We start from the raw sequence: 26,868 nt of genomic DNA, 5'->3' as shown, positions 1-26,868 counted from the left end.
GGACCTAATTCACAAAGCTCTCTTAAGACTATGCTAGACAACAAAGCATCCTCTTTTAAGTCTTTTGCATTGCACTGCAAGATCGCAAAGTTGCAAGAGTTTAGTGAATTAGGCCCCTGGTGAGCAATGTCCCACCGACCCCATCCAGTGTCAGGGAATTCCATTTCACTACTAATTATTGTGACTGAAATTTGTCTAAAATAAAAAGAGTTCCCTTATTTCTTTCTCAGAATAGATAGTGCATGCCCAAGATCAGATGCTAGTCAATGGCAGATCTATGAGGGGACCTAAATTTTTCTTTTTTTCATTTTTTGTTATAGAATCCGAGGAATTCAGCCACATCATTTGGCCCACCCCTAAATGAATATTCTGGATCCACCACTGCTACAAGTGTGCTTGTCATTTTTTCCCCTATAAGAATATCTGAGTAGACAAGCATCTGTTAAAAAAGACTTTCTCATTTGGCCTTGGACCAGCAGAACTAAAAATAACAGATATTACTCGACTTAATAGTAGTTTATTTTGCTGTATCAAAATCATGAAAAGAATACACAGATTTCAATGAACATACACAAATGGTAAAGAGGTATATTTTCATAAAGCCAGTACTGCAAGTGGATTTACCTCAGTATTTTTTTTACGAACAATTTTGTTGTTGTAATTAAATAATGTTTTGTTAAATTCTGCATCTCTTCATAGGTTCAATGTAGCTGGTAATATTTTTTCTTTCTCTAATGATGCAGATTTGATAGCTTGAATGCACGTCTATATTTGGGAAATAGAAGAATCTTTATGGACACAATGTGAAAATGTAAGGGAAAAGTAAATGCTACGTTGCACGTTGAACAGATGAAGCTGACTGCGTGAGACATAAAATAAAAAGTCTGTCACTAGAAGCACTATGTTGTTAATCCTCATCCCAGTCCTTGTTCTCCTTCGCTTTAGGGCCACCAGCCGGCTTAGCCATGATAATCTGAAAATAACAAACACAGAAACTAATCAATCAATAAAACATACAGAAAGAAATGCTTTGTTCACAATACTGCAGCTGTTTTATCATAAAGAGGAGGACAGGAATATTTGTTTCATGACATCTCAGTACATTTTAAACTATAGCTACAGTCCATCTCACAGGGAATGCCTTTTTTCATACTATAAAATTATTACAATTTTTATTTTTTTTAGCCAACTGATTTGTAAATTTCATAAAAAATTTTTTATTTTTTAAAATTTATTTCCAAAACACTTACTTTTCTTCGTTCATCAAACCAAACTGAAATTATTTACCAAATTTTTTTTTCTAAAATGATGAACGGACTATAGTTGGTATCTGATATATTGTCGGAGTGTAAAATACGTTGAATTGGTGAACTGTAAAAAAGAGGAAATCTAGAGGTGGTCCAGGAAATTCTTGAAATCCTAGGTTAAAATCTGTACCTTCTGACACATTTTGGAGGAACTGGCAATTAAAATGCGAGGAAATGCAATTTCCATGAGAGGAAAACAGCTGATTAGAGGAGAATTCCCACCCCTGAAGTTTAGATCATTCGCCTTCTAAGTAAATTACCTGGTCCACTTTAAGAACTGTACACGCCGATGCATTGGCAAATTTGATTCCCCAGTGTTTCGCGATAAACACATCTAGAATATCTTTCTTCTGGCAGTCCGTTACCGCTGCACCATCACCCTGAAACAGAGAACAGAACGGAATACTTCAGAGCTAATTCTATTCTGGATGAGCAGAACATTTGGCCAAATTATTTATCACACTGCAGAAACACATTCCTCCCCCCCCCCCCCCCCCCTTTCCCCCATGACAAAATGTCAATTACATAAACTTATCTAAATAAACAAATTAAAATAAAATTGTTTCAGAAATTTGCAACTAGTGAAGTTGGCGAGTGCCAGAGAAGGAAGGAAAGAAATGTTTTATTTAAAGACGCATTCAACACATTTTATTTACAGTTATATGGTAAAGGACCAAACACAGATATTGAGAGAGGAAACCCACTGTCGCCACTTCATGGGCTACTCTTTTCGATTAGCAGCAAGGGATTTTTTGTATACACCATCCCACACAGGATAGTACATACCACGGCCTTTGTTACAACAGTTGTGGAGCACTGGCAGGAATGAGAAATAGCCCAATGGGCCCACCGACGGGAATTGATCCTAGATCGATCGCGCTGTACCAATGAGCTATGTCCAGCCCCGAGTGCCAGAGACACCTCAATACATTTTAAAGTATGACTATTTAGCGTCCAACATGTGCTTATTTTGACACTTGGTCTAAATGGAGAGTCGGTTTTCAATAATATGCAGAAAATAATGTCATTACAGAAAAGAAAAGAAACTGATTTGTGTATTACAAACTATAAGAGTTCACAATGTGTTGTTTGTAATTATAAGAATTACATTTAATGTTTGCTGAATTTATCTATGTATGAGATGTTTATAGGATAAAATTGCTTTACCACACAACAGGATTTTATATTTGCTAATGTTATACATACATAATTAACAAAAATGAGAGAAAAACAAAGAAACAAACATATATAATGTACTTAATGAAGACGTTAGTTACCTCAATGTCAACACCAAATGTTTTCTGGCCTTTTTGATGTGCAGCATACAACTTTGACAAGACCTCAGTTGCCTGAAAAACAAATTGACATATATTAACAATGCAACTAATATTTATGTAATATCTCTTAAGCACATATTAAACTATAGCAGCAAAGAATTTCCCATACACAGGACAGCACATATCACAGTCTTTGATACACCATTCGAAAAGTTATTAATTAGAAATAACTTGAAACGGATTTCTGAATATCTGCAACTATTTACCAGCAATTAATAACATTACTGCACTAAAAAGTAAAAAGTAAAGTTTGTTTTGTTTAATGACACCACTAGAGCACATTGCTATATTAATCATCGGCTATTGATGTCAAACATTTGGTAATTCTGACTCGTAGTCAATAGAGCAAACCCGCTACATTTTCTTAATGTAGCAAGGGATCTTTTATATGCACTTTCCCACAAACAGGAAAGCACATACCACGGCCTTTGACCAGTTGTGATGCACTGGCTAGAATGAGAAAAAAAAACCCAATCAGTTGAACGGATCCACTGAGGTGGTTTGATCCTGCGATGCAATTACTGCACTAAAAGATCTCGGAGTGCTCAGAAAAGACAAAACAACCCTGTTGTGCCCAAATTAGTGAGATCTACAGCCCCAAAAGATTGGACAATTCACATGATGACCAAACCTGTGACTAACCTTAACTCCTGTGTTTTCTGCCAAAGCTCTTGGAATGACTTCTAAAGATTCGGCAAACTTCTTTACAGCATACTGCTCCAATCCAGGCAAGCTCTGAAGAGAAACCATTAATTGTATGAGTGTGATGTCATTAGTGATCGAGTCTGGACTCTTAAAAAGGTTTTATAAGCACAGGCCCAGGTCCTGCTTTCAACAGCTACAACAGGAGTGGATCTAACTAGGAAGAACACTCTGGCAAAGTCAGATTTGTCCGATGGGAGAATGCAAACAAATTTCCCAATCCAGCTAAAAAAAATATTTATTATAATTAAATTTAGATGATCATTTGCAAGATCCTAATGGAAATGAAGGAAATGTTTTATTTAACGGTGCACTCAACACATTTTATTTACGGTTATACGGCGTCAGACATATGGTTACGGACCACACAGATATAGAGAGGAAACCAGCTGTCGCCACTTCATGGGCTATTCTTTTCGATTAGCAGCAAGGAATCTTTTATATGCACCATCCCACAGACAGGATAACACATACCACAGCCTTTGATATACCAGTCGTGGTGCACTGGCTGGAATGAGAAATAGCCCAATGGGCCCACCGACAGGGATCGATCAGATCCTAATGGTTACACAATTGAAATAGGATACTTCAGTTGTGTGTGTCTTTTTTGCATATTCCAGACATGTGCTTGCTTATAACCTAAACCCTACCAAATTAAAAACAATATAAAAACATCACAAACATAGGATAATATTTTATATTTACCTCGCCATATGTTGTAATTTGTTTAGCTAATTCTATCTCTGTGGCCCCACCACCAGGTAGGTATCGTGGATCCTGAAAAACAATAAAAAGCATAAAACATTTTGCAGGGCGTCTAGATTATGGTAGCCCCACTCCCATGGCTAGTGATATTCAATCTTGGGCTAGTAAATAACTACTATTGCCATACCCGACGGCTAGTGAGTTTTTTTTTGTTAAATGTTGCAGTTGTCTATTTTGTAAATATGAATATCCTGCCCCCAACCCCCACCCCTAAAGTTAGTGTTTGTAAGCTAAATCTCTCTCTTTAGGTGACATATTTGATTTTTACTATTATTTAGTAAAATAGTATTAACTTAAAGTAAAGTAGGGCTAGTGAATTTTTAATCATGGCTAGTACATTTTTTAAATCACTGATCCCATGGCTAGTACATTTTTTAAATCACTGATCCCATGGCTAGTGGATTTTATAAACAATCTAGAAGCCCTGCATTTTGCATAATATAGCTACCATACTGACAGAATACTAATTTCAATTTAAAGATTATAACAGGAAATCTATGACTAACTTGAGGGAAGTACACCCCCATATCTGTTTAATTTAAATACCTTTCTTGTCCAGCCGAGTACCATAAGAAAGAAAAAAAAGTAAGAAAGAAAGACAGACAGAAAGAAAGAAAGAAAGGTAAGAAAGAAAGAAAGAAAGGAAAGATTTTATTTAACAACACATTTTAATTAGTTATATAGAGTCGGAAATATCACAAGTGTGCAATTTTTCTTTTATTATTCATCACGACCTGCAAAATTGGACTTTGCCTCCCAGAAGATCTTGACATTTATATATATAAACCCACTCATTATTTTTAGGTGAGTGTAAACCTAAAACCAACTGATAGTTATCACAATTTCAGTATTCACATTTTAAAGTTAAAAGTTTAACACCACTAGAGCACATTGATTTATTAATACACATTTTAATGACACAAACTCAGTAAAGTAAAGAATATGAATATTTAAATTTATATATTATATTTAAAGAATTGTGTGTTAATTACAAACCTTTGTGAGCGTCTTGAATGTGTTTACTCCATCGTCGATGGCACGCTCAATGTCATCCATAATGTTGTCAGTCGATCCACGGATCATTATCGTGGCTACATTCGATTCTTCAGAATCTGTTGGAAAATACAAAACATTGAAAGTGCTACTGTAGATAATTCAGTATCTGTTGGAAAACATAAACCAGTAAAGTGCAACTATAGATGATTCAGTATCTATTGGAAAATACAAAACATTGAAAGTGCTACTATAGATAATTCAGTATCTATTGGAAAATACAAAACAATGAAAGTGCTACTATAGATAATTCAATATCTATTGGAAAATACAAAACCTTGAAGGTGATACTATAGATAATTCAGTATCTATTGGAAAATACAAAACATTGAAGGTGCTACTGTAGATAATTCAGTATCTGTTGGAAAACATAAACCATTAAAGTGCTACTATAGACAATTCAATATTTGTTGGAAAATACAAAACACTGAAAGTGCTACTATAGATAATTCAGTATCTGTTGGAAAATACAAAACATTGAAGGTGATACTATAGATAATTCAGTATCTGTTGGAAAATACAAAACATTGAAAGTGCTACTGTAGATAAATCAGTATCTGTTGGAAAACATAAACCATTAAAGTGCTACTATAGAAGATTCAGTATCTATTCGAAAATACAAAACATTGCAAGTGCTACTATAGATAATTCAGTATCTATTGGAAAATTAAACACACTGACAGATTTTTACCAAAGTTATCATTTTTTAAAACCCTTTTATTTTGATTAACATGTAGCCAACCATTGTATCTATAAGATTCATACAAAAAAAATCTGAAGTGAAAATTAATTAATGTTATTATTTTTTTAAATTTAAGAATGAGATTTTTGATTCATAAATACTGAAATATATTCGCCATATTCAATTTTAATTTTTTTTTTTGGCGATTTGATAAACGATGGCATAAATTGTGAAAAGTGTTTACCCTGTTTGAAGATGATGACTGGAGTTTCCCCGATCTCATCAACATACACATAATCACAGTAACCAGCCTCCTCGCTCGTCGGGGGAGTCTGCAGGGAAGAGAAATAATCAGAAACTTAAATATCAAGTTTTAACTCGAAATGATACAATGAGTGAAAAAACCCAAATGACAATTCCAAACTGAACTTACCTAATCATGAAATGTTAATTTTGTTTTGAATAAGTTTTTCAATATTCGCATTTATACATTTAAAAAGCCAGAATCTACCATAACTGATTTATGATTACATGCTTTTTACCCAGGTAAGGTATTGTTTGATTATGCATATCAAGTTAAATTTATTATCAAGTTTGAGAATGTAACAATTCACATGACTGCTAGGCTAAGTTCAACCAGACCAAGTACAAAAATGTTGCTGCCCCCCACCCCCCCCCCCCAAAAATCTCATTTTGTTTTTTAATAGCATACACATCTCAAGGTTTAATATGTATAGTGTTTCATTTGTTTATAAAAAGTAGTGCCCCCCACCCCCCTAGGATTTTGATCAGGGTACAGCCCTGCAAACCGACTGCACATCAAGCGAGTGCTTTACCACTGGGCTACATTTAGCCCCCTTATGTTATAATAAGTGCAATAATACCAGTCTGCTTTAAAACAATTTGCTGAATAAAGTTTAAATCAGAAGTATTAACTCCCTGTAGCTTACTATTTTGGGTAAGGCTGTTGCCCCCACAGTCTTGCACAACCGCCTGAGATCCCACTTGGAGATAAGGCGAATGATCATCAGGTTGTACTTGTTACAGAAGTGTTGAGCCAGGTCGCCCACTTTACCACCGGTCACCACCACAGTACAGCCCGTGTCAGCTATCGCCTTGATTTCCTATATAAACAACAAAAAATCCTATAATTTTGATGGCCTATATTAAACATTAAAATAAACAAAAGTTATTGTCTTGATTTCCTATATAAACAACAAATAAACAAATCCTATTATCTTCATTTCCTATATTCAAAATTAAAATAAACAAATGCTATTTTCTTCATTTCCTATATAAACAACAAATAAACAAATTCTATTATCTTCATTTCCTATATTCAAAATTAAAATAAACAAATGCTATTTTCTTGATTTCCTATATAAACAACAAATAATAAACAAATTCTATTATCTTCATTTCCTATATTAAAAATTAAGATAAACAAATGCTATTGTCTTGATTTCCTATATAAACAATAACAAATCCTATTTTCTTGATTTTCTATATTAAAAAGTAAAATAAACAAATGCTATTGCCTTGATTTCCTAATTAAAAATCAAAATACACAAATGATACCAGTCCTGGGGCATTGGTTAGGATGTTGGTATATTAATGCTGTGGTATGTGCTGTCATGCTTGTAAGAAAGTGCATAGAAAAGATCCCCTGTTGCTAATGGAAAAATGTAACTGGTTTCCCTTAAGAGGTCTACCCAACATCAATATGCTTTAGTGCTTTCATTAAACAAAATAAACTGGTTTTAGTTTTAAGATTAGAAAAAGGACATGTTTTATTTAATGATGCACTCAACACATTTAATTTATGGTTATATGGAAGGAAGGAAATGTTTTATTTAACGACGCACTCAACACATTTTTATTTACGGTTATATGTTTAAGGACATATGGTTAACCTTCTGACTACTGCAGGCGAGATATCTCGCCCCACGTCACGTCAGTCGATATACTGTACACTGTATACAGTGCATTCCCCAATTCATATTTCCCGCCGTTTTGCACACGACACTCACCGGAAAGGAAATATAATTAAAGAAAAAAGATTTTTTTTTCAAAATGGTGGTTTTTGTTTTGATTTTTTCAATTGAAAATACCTTGAAATTTTGAGTTCAAAAAGTGGTTTTTGGCAAGTATTTTTGCTTGACAACAATGGCGGCACGTCGCAGTAATTTTCAGGGATCGATAGCTGATTGTAACAGCTAATTTGATAATAAATTTGATCGTTTTACCAACAACGAAAATTACCAAATATTGCAATATGATTCGTAGTTCGGGTTTTAAAAAAAATTCTGGTCAGAAAACCACTGTTATCGGGAATAATGGACATAAATACTGGACAGCTGGCCACAAATGCCCGTAAGTAAACGCAACTTTTTTCGATTTTTTGCCTAATTTTAATCACCATTAGCCAATCTAAAATAATAAAAATTACAAAAAAAGACACGAAAATAATACTTACCGATTCATATATGAACTTTATTTCATGTATTTATGAAACATTTAAGTGAATATATGTGAGTAAAAATTATAAACTTGTACCCACTCAACGTGGTTTTTGTTAAAAATTAATCCAGTAGTCTAAAGGTTAAGGACCACAGATATTGAGAGGAAACCTGATGTTGCCACTTCATGGACTACCCTTCTGATTAGCAGCAAGGGATCTTTTATATGCACCATCCCACAGACAGAGCAGTACATTACCACGGCCTTTGATACACCAGTCGTGGTGCACTGGCAGAAATGAGAAATAGCCCAATGTGCCCACCGACAGAAATCGATCCCAAACTGACAGTGCATCAAGCAAGCGCTTTACCACTGGGCTACGTCTCGTCCTCCACCACTGAGATACATCCCGACATCCTCTCACTTCCAGGTGGATGCTCTACTGGAATTACAAACTACTCAATATTCTAACAATAGATACATTTAATCTTAGTTTACCTGATCAATGAGATTTTCTTCTCCAGTGCTTAGAGACATCAATTCCTCTGCATTCTTTATTAACACTGTGCCCTAAAACACATAGAGCATTTCATAACTTTATCAAATAGAAAAAGATGGAACAGGAGGCAAATTAACATTTTAAAAATTCTTCATATGGAATATAATATTGGAGGTAGTATTTTGCTTCCCTAGTCACTGGCTAGGCTGGCTCGGAAAAGATGACTGATATTATTTTATATCATTCTAACAACTGACTGCATTAAAATAATTTTAATTGAAAAAAAAAAAAAAAGACAAAAAAAAAGTTTACATATAATTATTTATCTACATTTTAATTTTTATTATTTATTTTTTTACAATTACCAAAAGCAGATTAATAATGTTATATTTTAAAACAGTTTAAAATGACAATGGGTAATAAAAAATACAACAAACTTGGTTTGACTTATCTGTTGTGTGAGAATTATGTTGTTTTCATCGTTTCCCCATATTAAAGGGAAATACCCTAGTTTTTAAACACTAATGCATTAATGTTGACTATTTTAACCGTTTTTGATAACTTAAATCATACTTAGATTTTATTGTTTAGATTATCAATTTCCATACATTCGAAGTGTTTTTGGTCATCCTGGTGATTTTAATATCATTAAATGAATTTCTCATATTTTTAAAAATGCACATGCGTTTGAGAAGTAACAGTTATGGAGCAGAGTTCGACAAATCAGCTAGCCCAACGCCCGTGGCTAGTGCTTTTTAAGTTCGGGCTAGTGAGAAACGTAAAACCACTAGCACGCAGGGCTAGTGCCAGTAGTGGTCCCCACCATCCTTATTGCTCATGTTTTTTTTCCTCTTCTTTTTTCTTTTTCTCTCGGCTGAAATTTTGTTTAATACATTTGATTGTGATGTTTGTCATCGAATAATATCAACAACGCAGTCAGTATATAATAATAATCCACTTGAACTAGGTCTGCAAACTGCAGTAACATGCTATCTCTACATCGTCACAGTTACAGCATGCATTGTTTACTTTTCCCTTTCAAGTTTCTGGCACAGAAAATAAGTCTAATGACACGCGTGTTTTGATTGGTTGGACACGTCACGCGGCAAAAGCGAATACGGGACAATGACGATGGATCACACTTGACAAAAGACCAAACGTACGACACAACAAAAAACTGAAAGTTACAACATGATTTAAGTGTGTCTTATTTTACCGTTATACTTGTAAATGTGTAATGTTACAAAAATTATATAAAAATCCAGTTATAATTGATCAGGAATTTGGGTTAGTGCTTTACTTGGTGGGCTAGTGATTTTTACAAAGACTTTTCAAAATATTTGTCATACTCTGTATTGAGTCAAGTTTTAAGCTATTTTTATAGGTTATTTCACCATTTCAAAGTCACAGACTCATGTTTCAGTCAATTGTAACTTTATCCAAATGTGTTACAGGTTTGTAGATTAACTAATCTTAGTGTTAATTTTCACGGGTTGAAACTAGGTATGTCCCTTTAATTCACTTAGGAAATAAATCATAATTCCTTGTAAGGACAGACTGACTGGGCCATTAACAACTCGCAGATTTGCAGTCTTCCTTCTTTACTTACCTTCGTTTCTGTCTGCATTGAGTCTAATGGACAGGAATAAACAGCAACCTTGGCCTTTTGTGCTTTGGTGACATCACCTTCGATTTCTCGCTTGAACACCATGCCTTGCACTATCGTGCTTTGCAGAACACCAGAACCCTTTGGGAATAATAAACAAACAATTAACTCGGTCTTTACTCACAAACTTTGTTGGGTTTTGTCATGAATACTTAACGTGACCTCTCAACTTTATTGCATCCCTTCCCCGTTTTACAATGAGCTAGTTCAGTATCAAAAGCGGTAACCTTTTACTAGAAATAATTTATCACTGAATCACATAATACATTTTTTGCAGATAAAACTAGTATAAAACATAAAGATCAAATTTACGAAGCCCGTTTTCCGTAATCGCAAGTGTTTAAGCATGGTGATTTCCCTAGAAATTAGGCACGGCATGGTAGACCAAACACTTTTGGGGCATTTTCACCATTTTCGGTGCACTTGTTTTTCATTAAAAATACAACAAAATGTATGTGCTTGCTTTAATAAATGAATGGCTAAAGATATAAAAGGCATGTCTTATTAATTAATAATACCTTTTTGGGTGTTTTATAAAGGCAATTTTAGAATTAATTACTGAAAAAGGCTTGTTTAATCTCAGGGCAGCATGGCACTGATTGAGGCAAGATGGTGCTAGACTATTGAGGCATGGTACTGCACCATGCTAAAACAAGCTAGCAAAACACTAAAGCATAGTAAATAAATTTAATTATACATTTGTAAGACCAAAACAGGTTTTGTAAATTCAGCCATATTTTTCTTAGAAGCTGGTTTTAAACCTGTACCCAACTAATTTGACCAAACATCTTGAGAAAATCACAAAATATATATCAACTATGTTAAAGACAACTAAGAATAATATGTGTCCATGTATATACAAACTAAAACACCAATATAAATACAGTATAATACCTACCAAAATTTTGCTTATTCTAATGTTGTCTACATTAAAAGACGTTTTCTGTGGTAAAATGGAAACTGAAAAAGAAAAAGAAAAAATTGCCATTGTAAATAATATGAACAAAAAACCCATCATACATAATTAAATTTCTGTTGCATTCATTACAATACAATCTCATCCAATTGATCCAACTGTAGCAACGGGAGTTTGTTCATTTCTTGATGTATATCAAAATTACGTCGTTAGGGAACGTCATATTTGATGATGTCATTTTACATTGGTACTTGTCTTATTGAGCGTTAAAGGGACAGACCCTAGTTTCAACCTGTGAAAATTAACACTAAGTTTAGTTTATCTACAAACCTGTAACACATTTGGATAAACTTACAACTGAGTAGAACATGAGTCTGTGACTTTGAAATGGTGAAATACCCTCTAAAAAAGGACTAAAACTCGACTCCATAACTGTTTCTTCTCAGATGCACGTGTGTTTTTTTAAAATATGAGAAATGCATTTTGTGATATTAAAACCACCAGGATGACCAAAAACACTTCGAATGTACCGAAATTGATATCTAAACCATAAAATCCAAGTAATGTATGATTTCAGTTATCAAAAATGGTTACAATGGTCAAAAATATACCTTAGTGTTTAAAAACTAGGGTATGTCCCTTTAATGTTTATGGACCCCCCCCCCCCCCCCCCCCAAAAAAAGGAAGTGACTTTTAACGTTATAATTAGTAAGTATGTTTTAAATTTAATTATAAGGATTGTCTGTTATTTCTTTTACATTCATCTGGGTATGAACAAAAAATAATCCACAAACTTTTGTGAGAATGGCTTTGCTGATTCAGTTTGCAGATGATTTTTGTCGTCTTTAAATGAATTCATTACAAAATGTAACAAAAGTATTAACTCTCTTTTTTCAATAATCACAACTCTTGGTAAATTTCAACCAATTTTTTCTCCCACAAGAATGTTGGTGTCAAAATATCTTTAAAAATGCAACAGTGGTATCACCTCCTTTCCAGATCATGAAATGATTTATTTAACGACGCACTCAACAGTTTATTTACGGTTATACAGCGTCGGACATATGGTTAAGGACCCCACAGATATTGAAAGGAAACCCACTGTCGCCATTTAATGGGCTACTCTTTTCGATTAGCAGCAAGGGATCTTTTATATGCACCATCCCACAGACTGGGTAGTACATACCACAGCCTTTGTTACACCAGTTGTGGAGCACTGGCTGGAACGAGAAACAGCCCAATGCGTCCACCGGCGGGGACCGATCATGCATCAAGTGAACACTTTACCACTAGGCTACGTCCCGCCCCCAGTACACAAGTTGAAATATGACTGAACACTCACTACAAGCATCAGCAATAAGTTTAGCTAGAAAATCTTCATTTCCATACTGCTTGCTCATAATTGACGTCTTTAAAGCTTTCTTCACTTCACTTTTGTTGCGCAGATTTTTCAGCTCACCAATAACCAAGTCTACAAAAGAAAGAAAAATAACTAAACTAAGTGACCAATCACACAATCCATCAGACCAGAGATGAGAATCCATCACCGGGTTACACCAAGTCCCATAACAACTCCATCATGAAAGCCAATACCAGTGTTTTTATTAGTAGACAGCAGTCGTCAATTTCCGGCCCTTATTGCTTCTGCTACCACAACCTACTTTTCATGCTTACAATTGTACACCTCACTGAATTCTGAAGATACAACCACCTATTTTTTTTCTGAAACAGCTTATTTTAAAAAATAATGAACACCCTATAATACCAGGGTTTCGGGTAAAATGGGTATGGCACCATACCCTAATTGTTTTTGCAATTTCCTTTTTTTGAGTTAACCTTTTGACAAGATTAATTACTCTTATCATTACTGTACGATTTTCTTAACCCTAAACTTAACCCATTTTGTCTCTGGGAGAGGCCCCCCCCCCACCCCCATACTGACTGTGGTTACATTCAATTCCATAGCGCCATACCCAAAAATTATTTCTGGCAGAAACACTTAATACTTGTAACTAATTCTGCCTTTGTAACTCGGGGAACATTTAGTATCATGTCGCAATTCGATACACAAATTTCAGAGATCACTACACAATTTAAAAACATTAAACAGTAGTTGCTGATCAATTTTTAATAGATTAGAAATATTGATATTCAAGATTTTGAAAACAAAATGTTCCCTGCAACTTCTATCAATAGGCACAGTTGTTTTCTAAAATATAATGTGTATGGAATATGGGCTTTAAAAGTTTACAAATAATATAATGGACAGTGTTTTCTGTCCAGTCATTTGACATACCTGGTAAAATATCCAGTGCCTTCTTTCCAGCCATTTCATACCCTTCAATAATCTCTGTGACTGATAATCCCTGAAATTGAGCAAAACAGCAATAATTACATAATGTTATTAATTTTTCTGTTATTTTGCCACACACACACACACTATTATATCAAACCTAGTAGCTTATGATTCCCACTGGTGTAGGAAGCGGGGCGGGAGGTGGCCAAGTGCCCTCCCACTTTGTGGGAGCAGCGAGGGTTTTTATATATTTATACATGTACAGTAGAATCTCAATGGCTCGAACACTGTCGGTGCATCAAAGTCTGTTCGACCCATCGGGTAGTTCGAACCATGCATTCGGTCGTTGTCAGGTGCTTCTGTAACACAAAAATCAATCGGGACAACCTCGCATGTTTCCCTAAAACCGGCTGGGCGAGATGGTCTGATTGACTCATGAGTTGATTGGATTTTACTTGCAAGGTTCATTCATCTAACAATTACCGCATTACAATTGTCTGTACCTGAAAGATAATTAAGGACAGGTGCTAAATTAACAACACGATAAGCATGAAAGGGTCGACGAAAAAACTGGTTCGAGAGAAAGCTTCTGTTCTACCCTAGGGGTATTCGACCAATCAGCACCAAAATAAAGGGGTTTAATAGAGAAAAATCGGGACTTTGTTCTTGGTTCGAGAATACCGGTAGGTTCAACCGTTGGGACGTTCGAGCCAATGAGATTCTACTGTATTATATATATATATATATATATATATATATATATATATATATATATATATATATATATATATATATATATATGTGTATGTGCCTGCCCCCCACTTTTTGGCACCTTCCTACGCCCGTGATATTACCTTAAAATGTTTTATTGGCTATTCATAACATTTTTAATCCAAGAATCAACATTTTAACTTAATAAATCAACATGTTATGAAGAAAACACTTGTTATAAAAGGACATTTAAAGACATATATTAAAATCTATACCAAAAACAATTGCTGTTACCCAAAGCCTGTATGGAACTGGGCCCCAGAAGCGATCTTAGTGCCAAGATTACCTTAAGTACCTAACTATCTTATGCACTTACGTTATCTTAGAGTTAAGGTCACTTCTTTTAGGTGTACATTTTGATATATGTCTTTAAATGTCCTTCATATTAATGGTTGAATTTTTTATTATAAAAAATTATTACTACATCTCAACCCTCCAATATTTAACATTGAAACAGACAAGAAACAGTTTAGCAAAATAATTTGGCTACCATTCTGAGAAGCTCTTCTGCGTTTTCGAGTAGGGCTCCGGCGAGAATGAGAACAAAGTTTGTTCCGTCCCCACATTCCTGCTCCTGTTGCTGTGTGGCCATGACGAGCATCTTCGCAGCCGGGTGTTGAACCTCCAGCTCACGGAGAATCGTCGCGGCATCGTTAGTCACAAAAAGCTTCTCCAAGTGGTTGATCACCATTTTGTTCTGTCCTGAAATTAAACATATGACAGAACTTTAGATTGTACAAAAGAAAAAAAGGTCTGTTTTGTTTAATGACACCACTAGAGCACATTGATTTATTAATCATCGGCTACTGGATGTCAAACATTTGGTACTTTTGACAGTCTTAAAGAGGAAACCTGCTACATTTGTCCATTAGTAACAAGGGATCTTTTATATGCACCTTCCAAGACAGGATAGCACATACCACGGCCTTTGATATACCACTTGTGGTGCACTGGCTGGAATGAGAAATAGCCCAATGCAATGGATTGATCTCAAACCGAGCGAGCGCTTTACTTACTGGGCTACATCCCGCCCCTAGATTCTACCAAAGTTGAGGCGATAAACATGTGTCCAAAATAAGCAAGCCCAAATTAAGTACATAAACAAGCTGACTTTAAAACATTTCATCTCAAAACCACTGATATGTTATGTTGTTATCAGATTAAAATAACTTAAAATGCAGTTCTGAATATAAACTTTTTACCAGCTGTTAACAGTTTTATACAAGTACACCAGCAAGATTTCACAATGCTAATAATAGACCCCAAAAAACCCCAAACCACTAAAAAAACCCACAAAAACTTTGTGCCCAAATTAGTGAAATCTAAAGCCCTGTATGACATGTATCCATGGACATGTTTCAGTGATTAGTTATAATTGAAAATGTTAACTGTAATTGTTCCTCTAATTGCAGTCAATGACTGGTTTATCAAAAGGCCGTGGTATGTGTTATCCTGTCTGTGGGATGGTGCATATAAATGATCCCTTGCTACTAATGGAAAAATGTAGCAGGCTTCCTTTCTAAAGACTGTCAAAATTACCAAATGTTTGACATCCAATAGCCGATGATTAATAAATCAATTTGCTCTAGTGGTGTCGTTAAACTAAAAAAAACTTTAGTTCCCCTAGTTGATGACACTAGAGTATACCAACAAGATTTCACAATGCTAATAACAGACCAAAAAAAATTAAAAAAAAATTGCTATAAATATGAGGGGTTTTAGTTTGTTTTCATATACATGTATGTAAAGAAAACAGATACTGAACAAGTATTAGAATAAAACAAGTCAGGTCTCACCCTGTCCATTGTTAATATAGTCAAATGCTAATTTCTATACAACGTGGCTACAGCATTTACTTTCTCGCTAATAAAATATTATTTAAATTAATAAATTTTCAAAGAAATTCTCTATATATCTGAAAATTGGCTATACCAAAATTCATTCACAAACAATTTTCAACAATTACTTTTAGTTTAATTACTAAATCATAACGGGACCCTTTTCACTTACCATGTGGACCATATGTAGTTCTTGTGGTTTTAGCCAGCTCATTGCAGGCATTAATATTCCTGTAAACAGCTTCTTCAAGTCCACTGTAATGCTGAAATAAAATAATAAACAATTATAAATACAGGTATATTAATCTTACTAAATATGGCTCAAAATTCATTTTGTGGCATGAAAAACAATCTTTACTTCTAAAATTTCAATCTAATTTTAATTAAAGTAATAGTAAAACTTTTGAACAATAATGCAGACAATTTTGAGAGTAGTCAGTGTGCGATTTTGAGGAGAGTTCAGGAGCCTGAGGCTTGCAAAAATCATATAGGACTAGCATATGAGCCCACATCCATGGCTCGTAAAAATTATTTGTACAAATTACATTGATTCCTGGGAAACCAGTCTTGAATAGCGATATTTTCCATGGTTTCGTGCAAAACTTTTAGTGTATCTTCAGTTCTACTGGAGACGCATGGCAGGGCTTGATGGGTTGGTGGCGGGCTCTAAAGATTTGTCTTTATGACACTTAAATTTTTTAAACCAAAATTGCAAACTGGTAGTAGATGATTCATTCATTTGTAAAGACCACCTAATGCTAAATTTGTATTTAAATATTAAAAATTTAATAAAAATAAATAAATATTGAATATGGTTATTAATCAGTCAACAGAAAATGCTAATATTAAGACCTCTACATGAATAGATCACAAAATACAAATACAACTATAAACAGACAGTAACATAAAAGCACCACAATATTTCTAGGTCAAACAACATTACAAAGTTTATTTTATAAAACAAAACCACTAGATGTAAAACTTTAGGTAATTTTAAGGTACAATCTTAAGAGCAAACCCACTACATTTTCCCATTAGTAGCAAGGTTTCAGACAGGATAGCACACACCATGGTCTTTAATATACATTGTGGTGCACTGGCTGGAACGAGAAATAGCCCAATGGGCCCACTGATAAGGATCAATTTCAGACTGACCGCACATCAGGCGAGCGCTTTACCACTGGGCTACTTCCACTCCAGAGAGAGAGAGTTAATGAATGCATTATTTGTCAAACTGTTTGCTTTCAATAATTAAATTCTGAGTACAAGCTTTACACCTTGTTTGTTATTTGAAATATTTCAATGTATTAAAACAGTGTTGTTTGATGATCCACTGTGGAAACAAGAGGACAATATTTTAAAAACTTAGGTAACTGGAAAACAGTTCATGTGAGTTTTACTTAGGTAACCGATTCTTCAGTCACATGAATATAGTTCTTGTAACCGATGAGTTAGGCCTACCTAATCCTAAAACTTGTAACTAAGATTCTGTGCTGTACTATATTGGTGGTTCAAATGTATTTAAAAACAAACTGATTTTCACTTTCATTACTGATATATGGTACCTTTAATTTTAGAATGTAATTGTTCACCATGTAACCGAAAAGCGATTCTCATGATTTTAAAGTTACGTAAACGAACAAGCCTTGAAATAAAACATTTTAGTGTACCTGACACAATGTCCTGCACCAATCAATTTGTGCCCGACATGAAAGAAATTGTACCTGTCACAAAACATTGTAAATAAAAATGAAATAAATTATGTTTTGTGTTGTTTAATAATTGATATATTTAATTACTAAATAACCAATGCAGCAATTACGGCAATAGTCACCAAATGATGACATTTATTATTGTTACATACTTACTAGCCTATGATGCATTAATATATGTACTCTGGTAAAGCTGTATCCTAACCAGCCGTGAGCTACATGAGCGATTATTTTAGAAATCATGTGTACAGTTAGGATGCAGCAATGGAAGTCAACGATTTCTAAAATAATCGCTCGCGGCCAGTTAGGATAGGGCTTAAGAAACCCATGAAACTGTTGTCACTATTACTTTGTGTTGAACTTTCAGATTCATGATGATCCGACTCAGACTCATCCATTTTTTTCAATGTCATAATGTCTTGTTAGTGGTAATATTCTATATTTTTGGTTGCCGAGTGATCTTTAGCATTTGACACATGCAGATTTGTGGACTCTTTGATCCATGCGTCCGAAAAATCGTGATTATACTGCATTTCTTTTTTAAATGTTTTGCAGAGCGAGCACGTCATAAGTGTAACCTCGCCGTTGGTGTTTTCTTCAAACTGTAGCCACAAAGGCATTTGTTTTAACTAAATACTCCTTTTACCATTTTAGTTCAGTGCTAGATTTTAAGATACTACTCTGCGGGATATTTGTTTGGGAATTTTTGGGGGACGATTTAATCGGCGGCTGCCCGCCGCGAATACTGGGAACAGGGACAATTGATTTGTCATTATCAGTACCTGTCTGTTCTTTTACAGCAAAGACTGAAGTTATTTTGTTCAACATCCTTTAATTGTTAACCACAAGGCAATTTGAATTGCAAACTTTAAACGAAAATGCCACAGGAAGTATACGCTAAGTACGAAAGGTCAATTACTAATATGTGTGACATCACTTTTTACAATGTAAGTTCCCCGCAAAATCGAGACTATAAAAAATCCTACTAAACAGGTACGCGGACTGTAGATGAACTTCATGTTGGACTGTCAAGTGCCCCGCGAACCGGTTCGAATCCCACTGGTACACATTTATATTTTTTCATTCGTAATCTTTTTTTTTTTTTTTTATCGGTGCATTAAGTGTATTAGACTCCAAAACAGCCAGCTTTTACTACAAATGTGAGCTTCGGACATGGTGACCGGTGCAATCGACATTGTTACTGACAAGTTACAAATTTGTACCGGACAATGACCGTGACTGGCCGCTTATTTCAACGCTTGAACGAAATGCGAACAGAAAAACGTTTCTCATGAAATATTGTATTCTGTGGATATGCTCGGCTAGTCTTGAAGGCTTGGAGTCCTGCAGCACTATGCCGTTTGTAGTGCTTATGCAATATTGAGTTAATCCTAATAACTCAGTGGGGGGTGGGTGGAGCAACAGTAGTGTACTCTGCCGTTAGTGCTAAACAGACATTTAGACGGTAACGATTATTCTCTGCCATCAAAGATTAGCTGTAAACAAAAACACAGGATGGCTGCCTACCAAAGATTCCTGCTCTAATAAACCAAAATCCTATTTTTGTTGTCAAACATCTTTGATAATTTTCGAGTTCGACAATAACAAATATTTCACGTTTTAACAAATTAAACATATACTATCCAACAGTACTACTGTTTAATATTCTGGTTAAATATGAAGGTTCTGTCATGTTTCTTCCTGTAGTGTATATTATTGGTTAATGTGTGAAATATTTGTCATTGGCGAACGCGAAAATTATCAATGTACGCCAAACATAGGATTGTTGTTGTATTATTATAGCGAGAATATTTGCCTACCCAGTGGTAGAAAGCTATTCCGTGTTTATGCTATGCAGTTATCTCTGATTGCAGTGAGCAATCATAACCGTCCAAACGTCCGTCTAGCTCTTGAACACAACGGCATGAGTTCGACCCGTACCCCTTTTTCAATGGTTAGGGTAGTTTTAGGTATAGGGTTAGGGTTAGTCTTTAGATCCTTTGATATAGAGGGGTACAAGTCGAACTCTTTCCGAACTCAACAAGGGGAACTGTAGCCCGAGTACTCTGACTGTAAGAGAGCTAGATGGACATTTGGACATAAATACACTCATTACAGTCAGAGACCAAGCTATGTATTTTTTTGGCAATTCCCGACAACCAAAAAGTTGGCAAAGATTTTTGCTCTAATACCACAACAATCCTATGTTTGACGTCAAATACCTTTACATCGATCATTTTCGAGTTAACCGAGTTAAAAAAATCCACATATTAATCACTAATACACATACTAAATCCGCCAGCAACCACATTCAGCTACACTTCATGACACTCCGTCGCAAGAATTACAAAGCTCGGTGACCTATTTCGTGACGTAGATCACGTGATCGCCCACTGGGCGATTCCGCCTGGTAGACGGAATGGCTGAGTGGGCGATCATGTGACGCAACGTCACGATATAGGTCGGCGAACTTAGAATTCTGCTATCCGGAGTTTGCCGAAGCTTAGTTGAATGTGGGTACTGTCGGGTTTCTTTTTGTAGTGTGTGTATTAGTGATTAATATGTGGATTTTTTTAATCAATTAACTTGAAAATGATCAATGTAAAAGTATTTAACCTTCTGAGTACAGCAGGCGAGATATCTCGCCCGACGTCACGTCAGTCGACATACTGTACACTGTATACAGTGTATCCCCCAATTCATATTTACCGCCGTTTTGCACACGACACTCACCAGAAACGGAAATATAATAAAAGAAAAAACTTTTTTTTTTCAAAATGGTGGCTTTTGTTTTTTTATTTTTTCAATTGAAAATACCTTGAAATTTTGAGTTCTAAAAGTGGTTTTCGGCGGCACGTCGCGGTCATTTTCAGGGATCGATAACTGATTGTGACAGCTAATTTGATAATAAATTTGATCATTTTACCAACAACGAAAATTACCAAATATTGCAATATGAATCGTAGTTCGGGTTTTAAAAAAAATTCTGGTCAGAAAACCACTGTTATCGGGAATAATGGACATAAATACTGGACAGCTGGCCACAAATGCCCGTAAGTAAACGCAACTTTTTCAATTTTTTGCTTAAAGCCGCACACCCTAGCGAAAATAAATTATAATTTGGTTAATCTACAAACCTGTAACACACTTAGATCACGTTTTTATCAAATGGAGTGAAAAAGCAGGTTTTATATCGATAAATACCATGGGAATCCCCATGTCCCAATTGCTTGAAATAATTTTGAAAGTTTGTATTCTGATGTCACCGGTAGAAGCACAACAATGCCTACGTCACGACAAATTTCAGAGACTTGGGGTGCGTTCTTTTCACACCTCCTGGACATGTTCCAACTGTTCTGTCCTGGTTGTATCCCCTCTCCAGATATCGTAGGACTTAGCAAAATTATTGGTTTTAAGGGTTTGTAACGTTTTGTATTGAGATACTTACTTGTCTGAACGTTATTGTTACTGAAAATGTTCACGACTGTGAAGAAAAATCTCACAAATGAACAACAAATCGGATGTTGATTGCGTGAACCGTGCACGAGAAAACAAACCGAACCAAAACGGTCACGTGGTATACCAACGTCTGACATTGAAATGGAAATATCCCGTCTAAAAATAGATTAGACCTTGTCTGCTCAACGTTTTTTTCTCAAATGTGCGTCCGTTTTTCAGAAATACGAAAAATGCATTTTGTGGTATTACAAACACCAGGATTACCAAAAAACACTTCAGGTGAATGGAAATGTATATTCTAAATAATAAACGGTAAGTAAAGTGCAATTTTATTTGTGAAAAAATGGGTTTAATAGCGAAAAACAACGCCGTAATGGTTAACAACTAACCGTAACTAGGGTGTGTCCCTTTAATTTTAATCACCATTAGCCGATCTAAAAATAATAAAAATTACAAAAAAGACACAAAAATAATACTTACCGATTCATATATGAACTTTATTTCATGTATTTATAAAACATTTAAGTGAATATATGTGAGTAAAAATTATAAACTTGTACCCACTCAAGGTGCTTTTTGTTAAAAATTAATCCAGTAGTCTAATTCTCTAAAGGTTAATGTCAAGCATAGAATTGTTGTGATATTAGAGCGGAAATCTTTGCCACCTTTTTGGTTGTTGGGAATTGCCAAAAAAATACAGAGCTTGGTCCGACTGTAATGAGTGGATATTTATGTCCAAATGTCCGTCTAGCTCTCTTACAGTCAGAGTACTGGGGCTAGGGGAACTGGAGGAACTCTTTAAAAAAAACTGTAAAAAAAATTATATAAATTTATTAATACTAAAAGATGTTGCTAGCACTGAAATATTAACTATTCTGGACTGATGGATTAAAAATATTTATTGGTGGGGTATAGGTCGAACTCTTGTCACAAAACATGTTCACCAACAGAATGTGCTAGAACATGAGAAGTCCAAACTCCTCGCAACGAAATTATTTATCGACAAAGCGAATTAGCCAATCAACATTGTCAGGAGTATTCCCCTGAACATTAGTCACATGGCAACAAAACTACAGCTCTATAACTAACTTGTTTCCAAAAAACATTAAAACATTAATTTTAAATGTCACAGTATCTACTAGTTTTCATGACCAAACAATAAAAACGGTTAAATATATTACCCTAGCTCCTTCTTTAAGCATTTGGGCAAAGCCCGGTGCTAACGGAACGTGCATCGCCATGATGTTTCTAAAAGATAATAAATGTGTAGGTGCGCGATAGTAGTTTCTAAACAACTGATACAGTGTAATGCAGCATCTTGTATTATAATAAAAGTAATGTCTGTTTAAAACCACAAGTTTAAAATCTCAACGTTTCATGAACTAAATGTTGACATCGTCAAGAGAAACACTTCTTATAAAATGGTTCCCACACGTCAGCTATCTGGGCTGTTTGTCCAAAATTGTGGGTTAGTGCAGGGCTGTAAATCTCACTAATTTGGGCATAACGGGGACTTTTGTCTTTTCTGAGCGCAGGAAGGTCGTTTTAGGTCAGTACCGTAATTAATGGGTACAGGAGAGTACTTTTTAATAGAATCTATCACACAGGCAGGATAGGCACAAAACGTCTTTTTTTCATACTATATGACATTTGTAGCGGAGCGGAGCACTACTCAGTTATTTATTTCTGAGCCCATTTGATTTTTAAATTGCCCACAAAAATAGTTATTTATTTTGAGCCCATTTTTGATTTTTAAATTGCCCACAAAAATAGTTGTTGTTTTTTGTTATTTTCAACACTTTTAATTTTCTTCTTACGTCAAACCAAATTGAAGTTATTTACAAAAAACACTTTTATAGAATGATGGGACGGACTATAGATGCCATTATGAGTTAAGAAAAAAAAATAACGTAACGCACTTTTTATTATTACTATTTATTTTTTAAAATCCTAAACGCTCTGTCATGGCGACAATGTTTAACGCATGACTTGTTTGTAATGGGGGGGGGGGGGGGGGGGTGTGTGTGTGAATGGAGGGGGTCCAAACGTTACGTAATATTTTGGGGGTGTATGGTCTAGCGTTACAGGTGGGTGGGAGAGTGCCTAATTTTGATCAAAATAGCGTTACGTAATATTTGACGGTCCCTAAAGGTGGCATCCATGGTGCGTCATATAGGCCTATTTGTACATTAATATTTGTAAATCTGCGACGGTGATGGTATTAATTTAAAATTAGTTGAAATAATGACACCAACAACAACAACGACAAAAACAATGTTCAACAATAAAGGAAATGGTACATTGTAATAATAATAACGATAATGATGATGATGATGATGATGATGATGATGATGATAATAATAATAATAATAAAAACCGAAACGAAAATACTTCTACACACGCACAAAGTGACTTCCTGTTCACTGTACAATAAGACTGAAAAAAAAAGAAGAAGACCAATATCATGCCTTTAGAAAGTTGTATCATGTAAAAACTTACTCATTATCTATTAGACATTATTAATATATTTATATTTGTTTATAAATATCAAACTATTTAAAGATATTTTCGTTGCTTTGAACAAAAAATATTAAACGTATTTTGCACAAAATAAATCACTGACGTAAAGGTACGGAAATTACCGAATGTGATGACCCAGGGCGCATGTGCAAGGGCATAGAGCTGTGGAAGTACTTCCAGGATTGTCATAATAATTAGGCAATATCAAATTAGACAAAAGATCATTAACCTGCAATTAATGAATCTTCACGCTGAACACTATGAAGAAACCGCGAAATGTTGATTGCGGTAAACCACGTAGACCCATGAAGAAGTGCAAAATCGCAGACGGTATCTATGGAAGGTTCGTTCAGCATAATTCAATATGGCAGTGCCAAAATCTGCCATTTTTGCATGAAATGTCAAAATTTTCAAGATGTACAAATTATTTTCTTCAGTTTTAAATTGACTAACACTATTATGCTTGTAGTCTTTGTGTAATTTGACATCATTGTGTATGAACTGACTGTTTTCTTTGGTATAAATCAGTAAAAATCCTATGCTATTTTAATTCTTTTGAATGATGAGCTTTTTTTTATTTTCAGAAATGCCTCATTTGTTGCCATTTAATAGCATTGCCATTTTAATTTGTAATAGTGCATAACAGTACTGTTAATGTTTCTTTATGTAGATACTAATGATAGGTTTTGTTGCAGCATTTAAAATAGTAGAGATATGTTGGTTTGTTTTGCATAACACCAATTGATGTCAAGCCTCAAGGATCATGCATTTCTGTATATGACTATATCCATGATAAACAACAATCAGAAAAAGGTAGTTGATGAAAATTAGTGTCGGCCCTCGAAATGTGCGGCAACATTCAGCAGTGCTGCCGCAAACAATATCAACATGTAACAGGGCTTCTAGATTATGGTAGCCCCACTCCCATGGCTAGTGATATCCAATGTTGGGCTAGTAAAAAAAACTACTAGCGCCATGCCTGACGGCTAGTGAAAAAGCAAAAGTTAAATGTTGCAGCTAAGTCAATTTTGTAAATATAAATATCCTGCCCCAAGCCCCCAATGTTAGTGTTTTAAGCTCTGTTTCTTCCTTTAGGTGACATATCTCATTATTACTGTTATTTAGTAAAATTGTATTAACTTAGTAAAGTAGGGTTAGTGAATTTTTAATCATGGCTAGTAAACAATTTAAATCACTGATCCCATGGCTAGTGAATTTTGTAAAAATTCTAGAAGCCCTGCATGTAATGACATGAGCAGCTTTTCACTCATGCGGAAATTGTTTTGCAGAAGCAGTTGCTTGCATCATACCATAAGGACTGCTTTTCAGTATTACATTAGTTCAATAGATTTTCATTATTGTCTGTCAAAATTCGAACCGATGGCCTAAGGGGTTTATAGCGAAAATGGCACCATGCCAAAAGGCCCCAAGCAATAACGGAACCAAATTGGACAAAACAAAACCTAGCGCTGTCTGAAATGAGACCAAAATCTAAGGACAAAACAGAACCTAGTTTTGGCTGAAACGGCACCAAATATTTGAAAATGTATGGCTCAATCTAATTAAAATTAGCTCCACTATTACATGTGGATCTAACACCAGCCAGTCGGAGCTCATGTCCACCAATCAAAACATTACTTGCAGAATCCTGCCAGTGATTTAAAAATAATTTGAAAACATTCTGAATTATCCTGAGGGTATACGATATGTTTCATGTGAATTACGAATGCCTTATTAAGACCAGTATAACTAATTTTAATCGGATTGCTAACAACACTGCGTAGACCCCAATGTCCAGCTAACATTTTGTTTGTAAATAATAATTTAAATATTGACCAATCACACTTCGCCTTTTATAACGTTATTTGGGAGCATACAAATTCTAAAAATATCGGGCGAGTCTATTTTAGTGGCCGCAGTACAGCAAACCATACCAATACGTATGGGGTGGGTTATCAGTCTTCAATTTTACATTAAAAATTATTTATTTATTTATAAAACTAAAAAAACTAAATCAGTCTTCAGTTTTACATTACAAATTGTTTATTTTATAAAATAAAACATGTTTTAAGGCATTCGTAATTCACACGAAACATGTCGTATACCCTCAGGATAATTCGGAATGTTTTCAAATTATTTTAAAATCACTGGTAGGATTCTGCAAGTAAGGTTTTGATTGGTGGACATGAGCTCCAACTGGCTGGTGTTAGATCCACATGTAATAGTGGATCTAATTTTAATTAGATTGTGTATGGCTAAAACAGGAACCAGAATCATTACAAGTTGTGAACAATGATATGCTCAATAAAACAACATCTATTACTTTGTTTAATTTTTATTTCCATGTAAGGGAGATAGAAGTAATAGCAGCTAGTCAAGACATCAGGAAAATGCAATCAGTCATTCACATGTGTTTCCAAAAATCATGCGTTGTTTACATTATTAACAATTTTGATAAAGATAATACATGATGCCGGTGTTTGCTTTTTTTTATTAGGCCAAACAAAATAACTTTCTGGTCTCTGGTCAGCGCAATTTTGACCTCGGGCGTCAATTTTTTTTTTTAAAGTTCCTGCGGTATGATGTCAGTTTTTGTAGGAGTAGCCTGTGGGTTGTACAGAAACCCCCATGAAAATCTTTAGGGTAAAGGAGTGGGCACCATGGCCATTGAGGATGGACCAAGGAAGATGAGGAAGACTTAAAAAAAAAACCCCCTAAATATACTCTTCTTTTCTGTGCAATTCATGCTTTAAAGAAAAGAAAAGGTGGGTGGGGGAAGCTGTATCTGCACATCAATTCTGGAACTTTGGTCTGACCAGAGACTAACCTTTTTTTTTTCGGCCTTATTATTATTTAATTTTAAGTTTTTCTTTATTGTTGTTTTC

At 34.9% G+C, this 26,868-nt stretch overlaps 2 protein-coding genes across 2 annotated transcripts in view; one reads left to right on the top strand and one right to left on the bottom strand.

Annotated features, from left to right (window-relative positions):
* Positions 1-501: 501 nt before the first annotated feature.
* LOC121369656 (T-complex protein 1 subunit theta-like) lies at positions 502-22,783 on the bottom strand. Its single transcript, XM_041494701.1, has 16 exons — positions 22,645-22,783; positions 16,465-16,555; positions 14,945-15,156; positions 13,684-13,753; positions 12,730-12,858; positions 11,370-11,431; positions 10,415-10,552; positions 8,805-8,876; positions 6,797-6,970; positions 6,091-6,178; positions 5,108-5,223; positions 4,052-4,123; positions 3,287-3,379; positions 2,585-2,656; positions 1,568-1,687; positions 502-973 (listed from the first exon to the last, which is right to left on the bottom strand). The coding sequence occupies exons 1-16, from the start codon at positions 22,702-22,704 to the stop codon at positions 908-910; spliced, it is 1,635 nt and encodes a 544-aa protein (XP_041350635.1). The 5' UTR covers positions 22,705-22,783; the 3' UTR covers positions 502-907.
* Positions 22,784-24,130: 1,347 nt separating this feature from the next.
* Positions 24,131-26,868, top strand: part of LOC121369655 (macoilin-1-like) — a 40,270-nt gene continuing 37,532 nt past the window's right edge. Inside the window, exon 1 of the mRNA XM_041494700.1 lies at positions 24,131-24,326. Coding sequence (XP_041350634.1) covers positions 24,244-24,326 — 83 coding nt within the window. The 5' untranslated portion in view covers positions 24,131-24,243. The remainder of the gene's footprint in view (positions 24,327-26,868) is intronic.

Source organism: Gigantopelta aegis, chromosome 4 (assembly GCF_016097555.1).
Source record: "Gigantopelta aegis isolate Gae_Host chromosome 4, Gae_host_genome, whole genome shotgun sequence".
NCBI lineage: Eukaryota > Metazoa > Mollusca > Gastropoda > Neomphalida > Peltospiridae > Gigantopelta > Gigantopelta aegis.
This window is presented reverse-complemented; position numbering and strand designations above follow the sequence as displayed.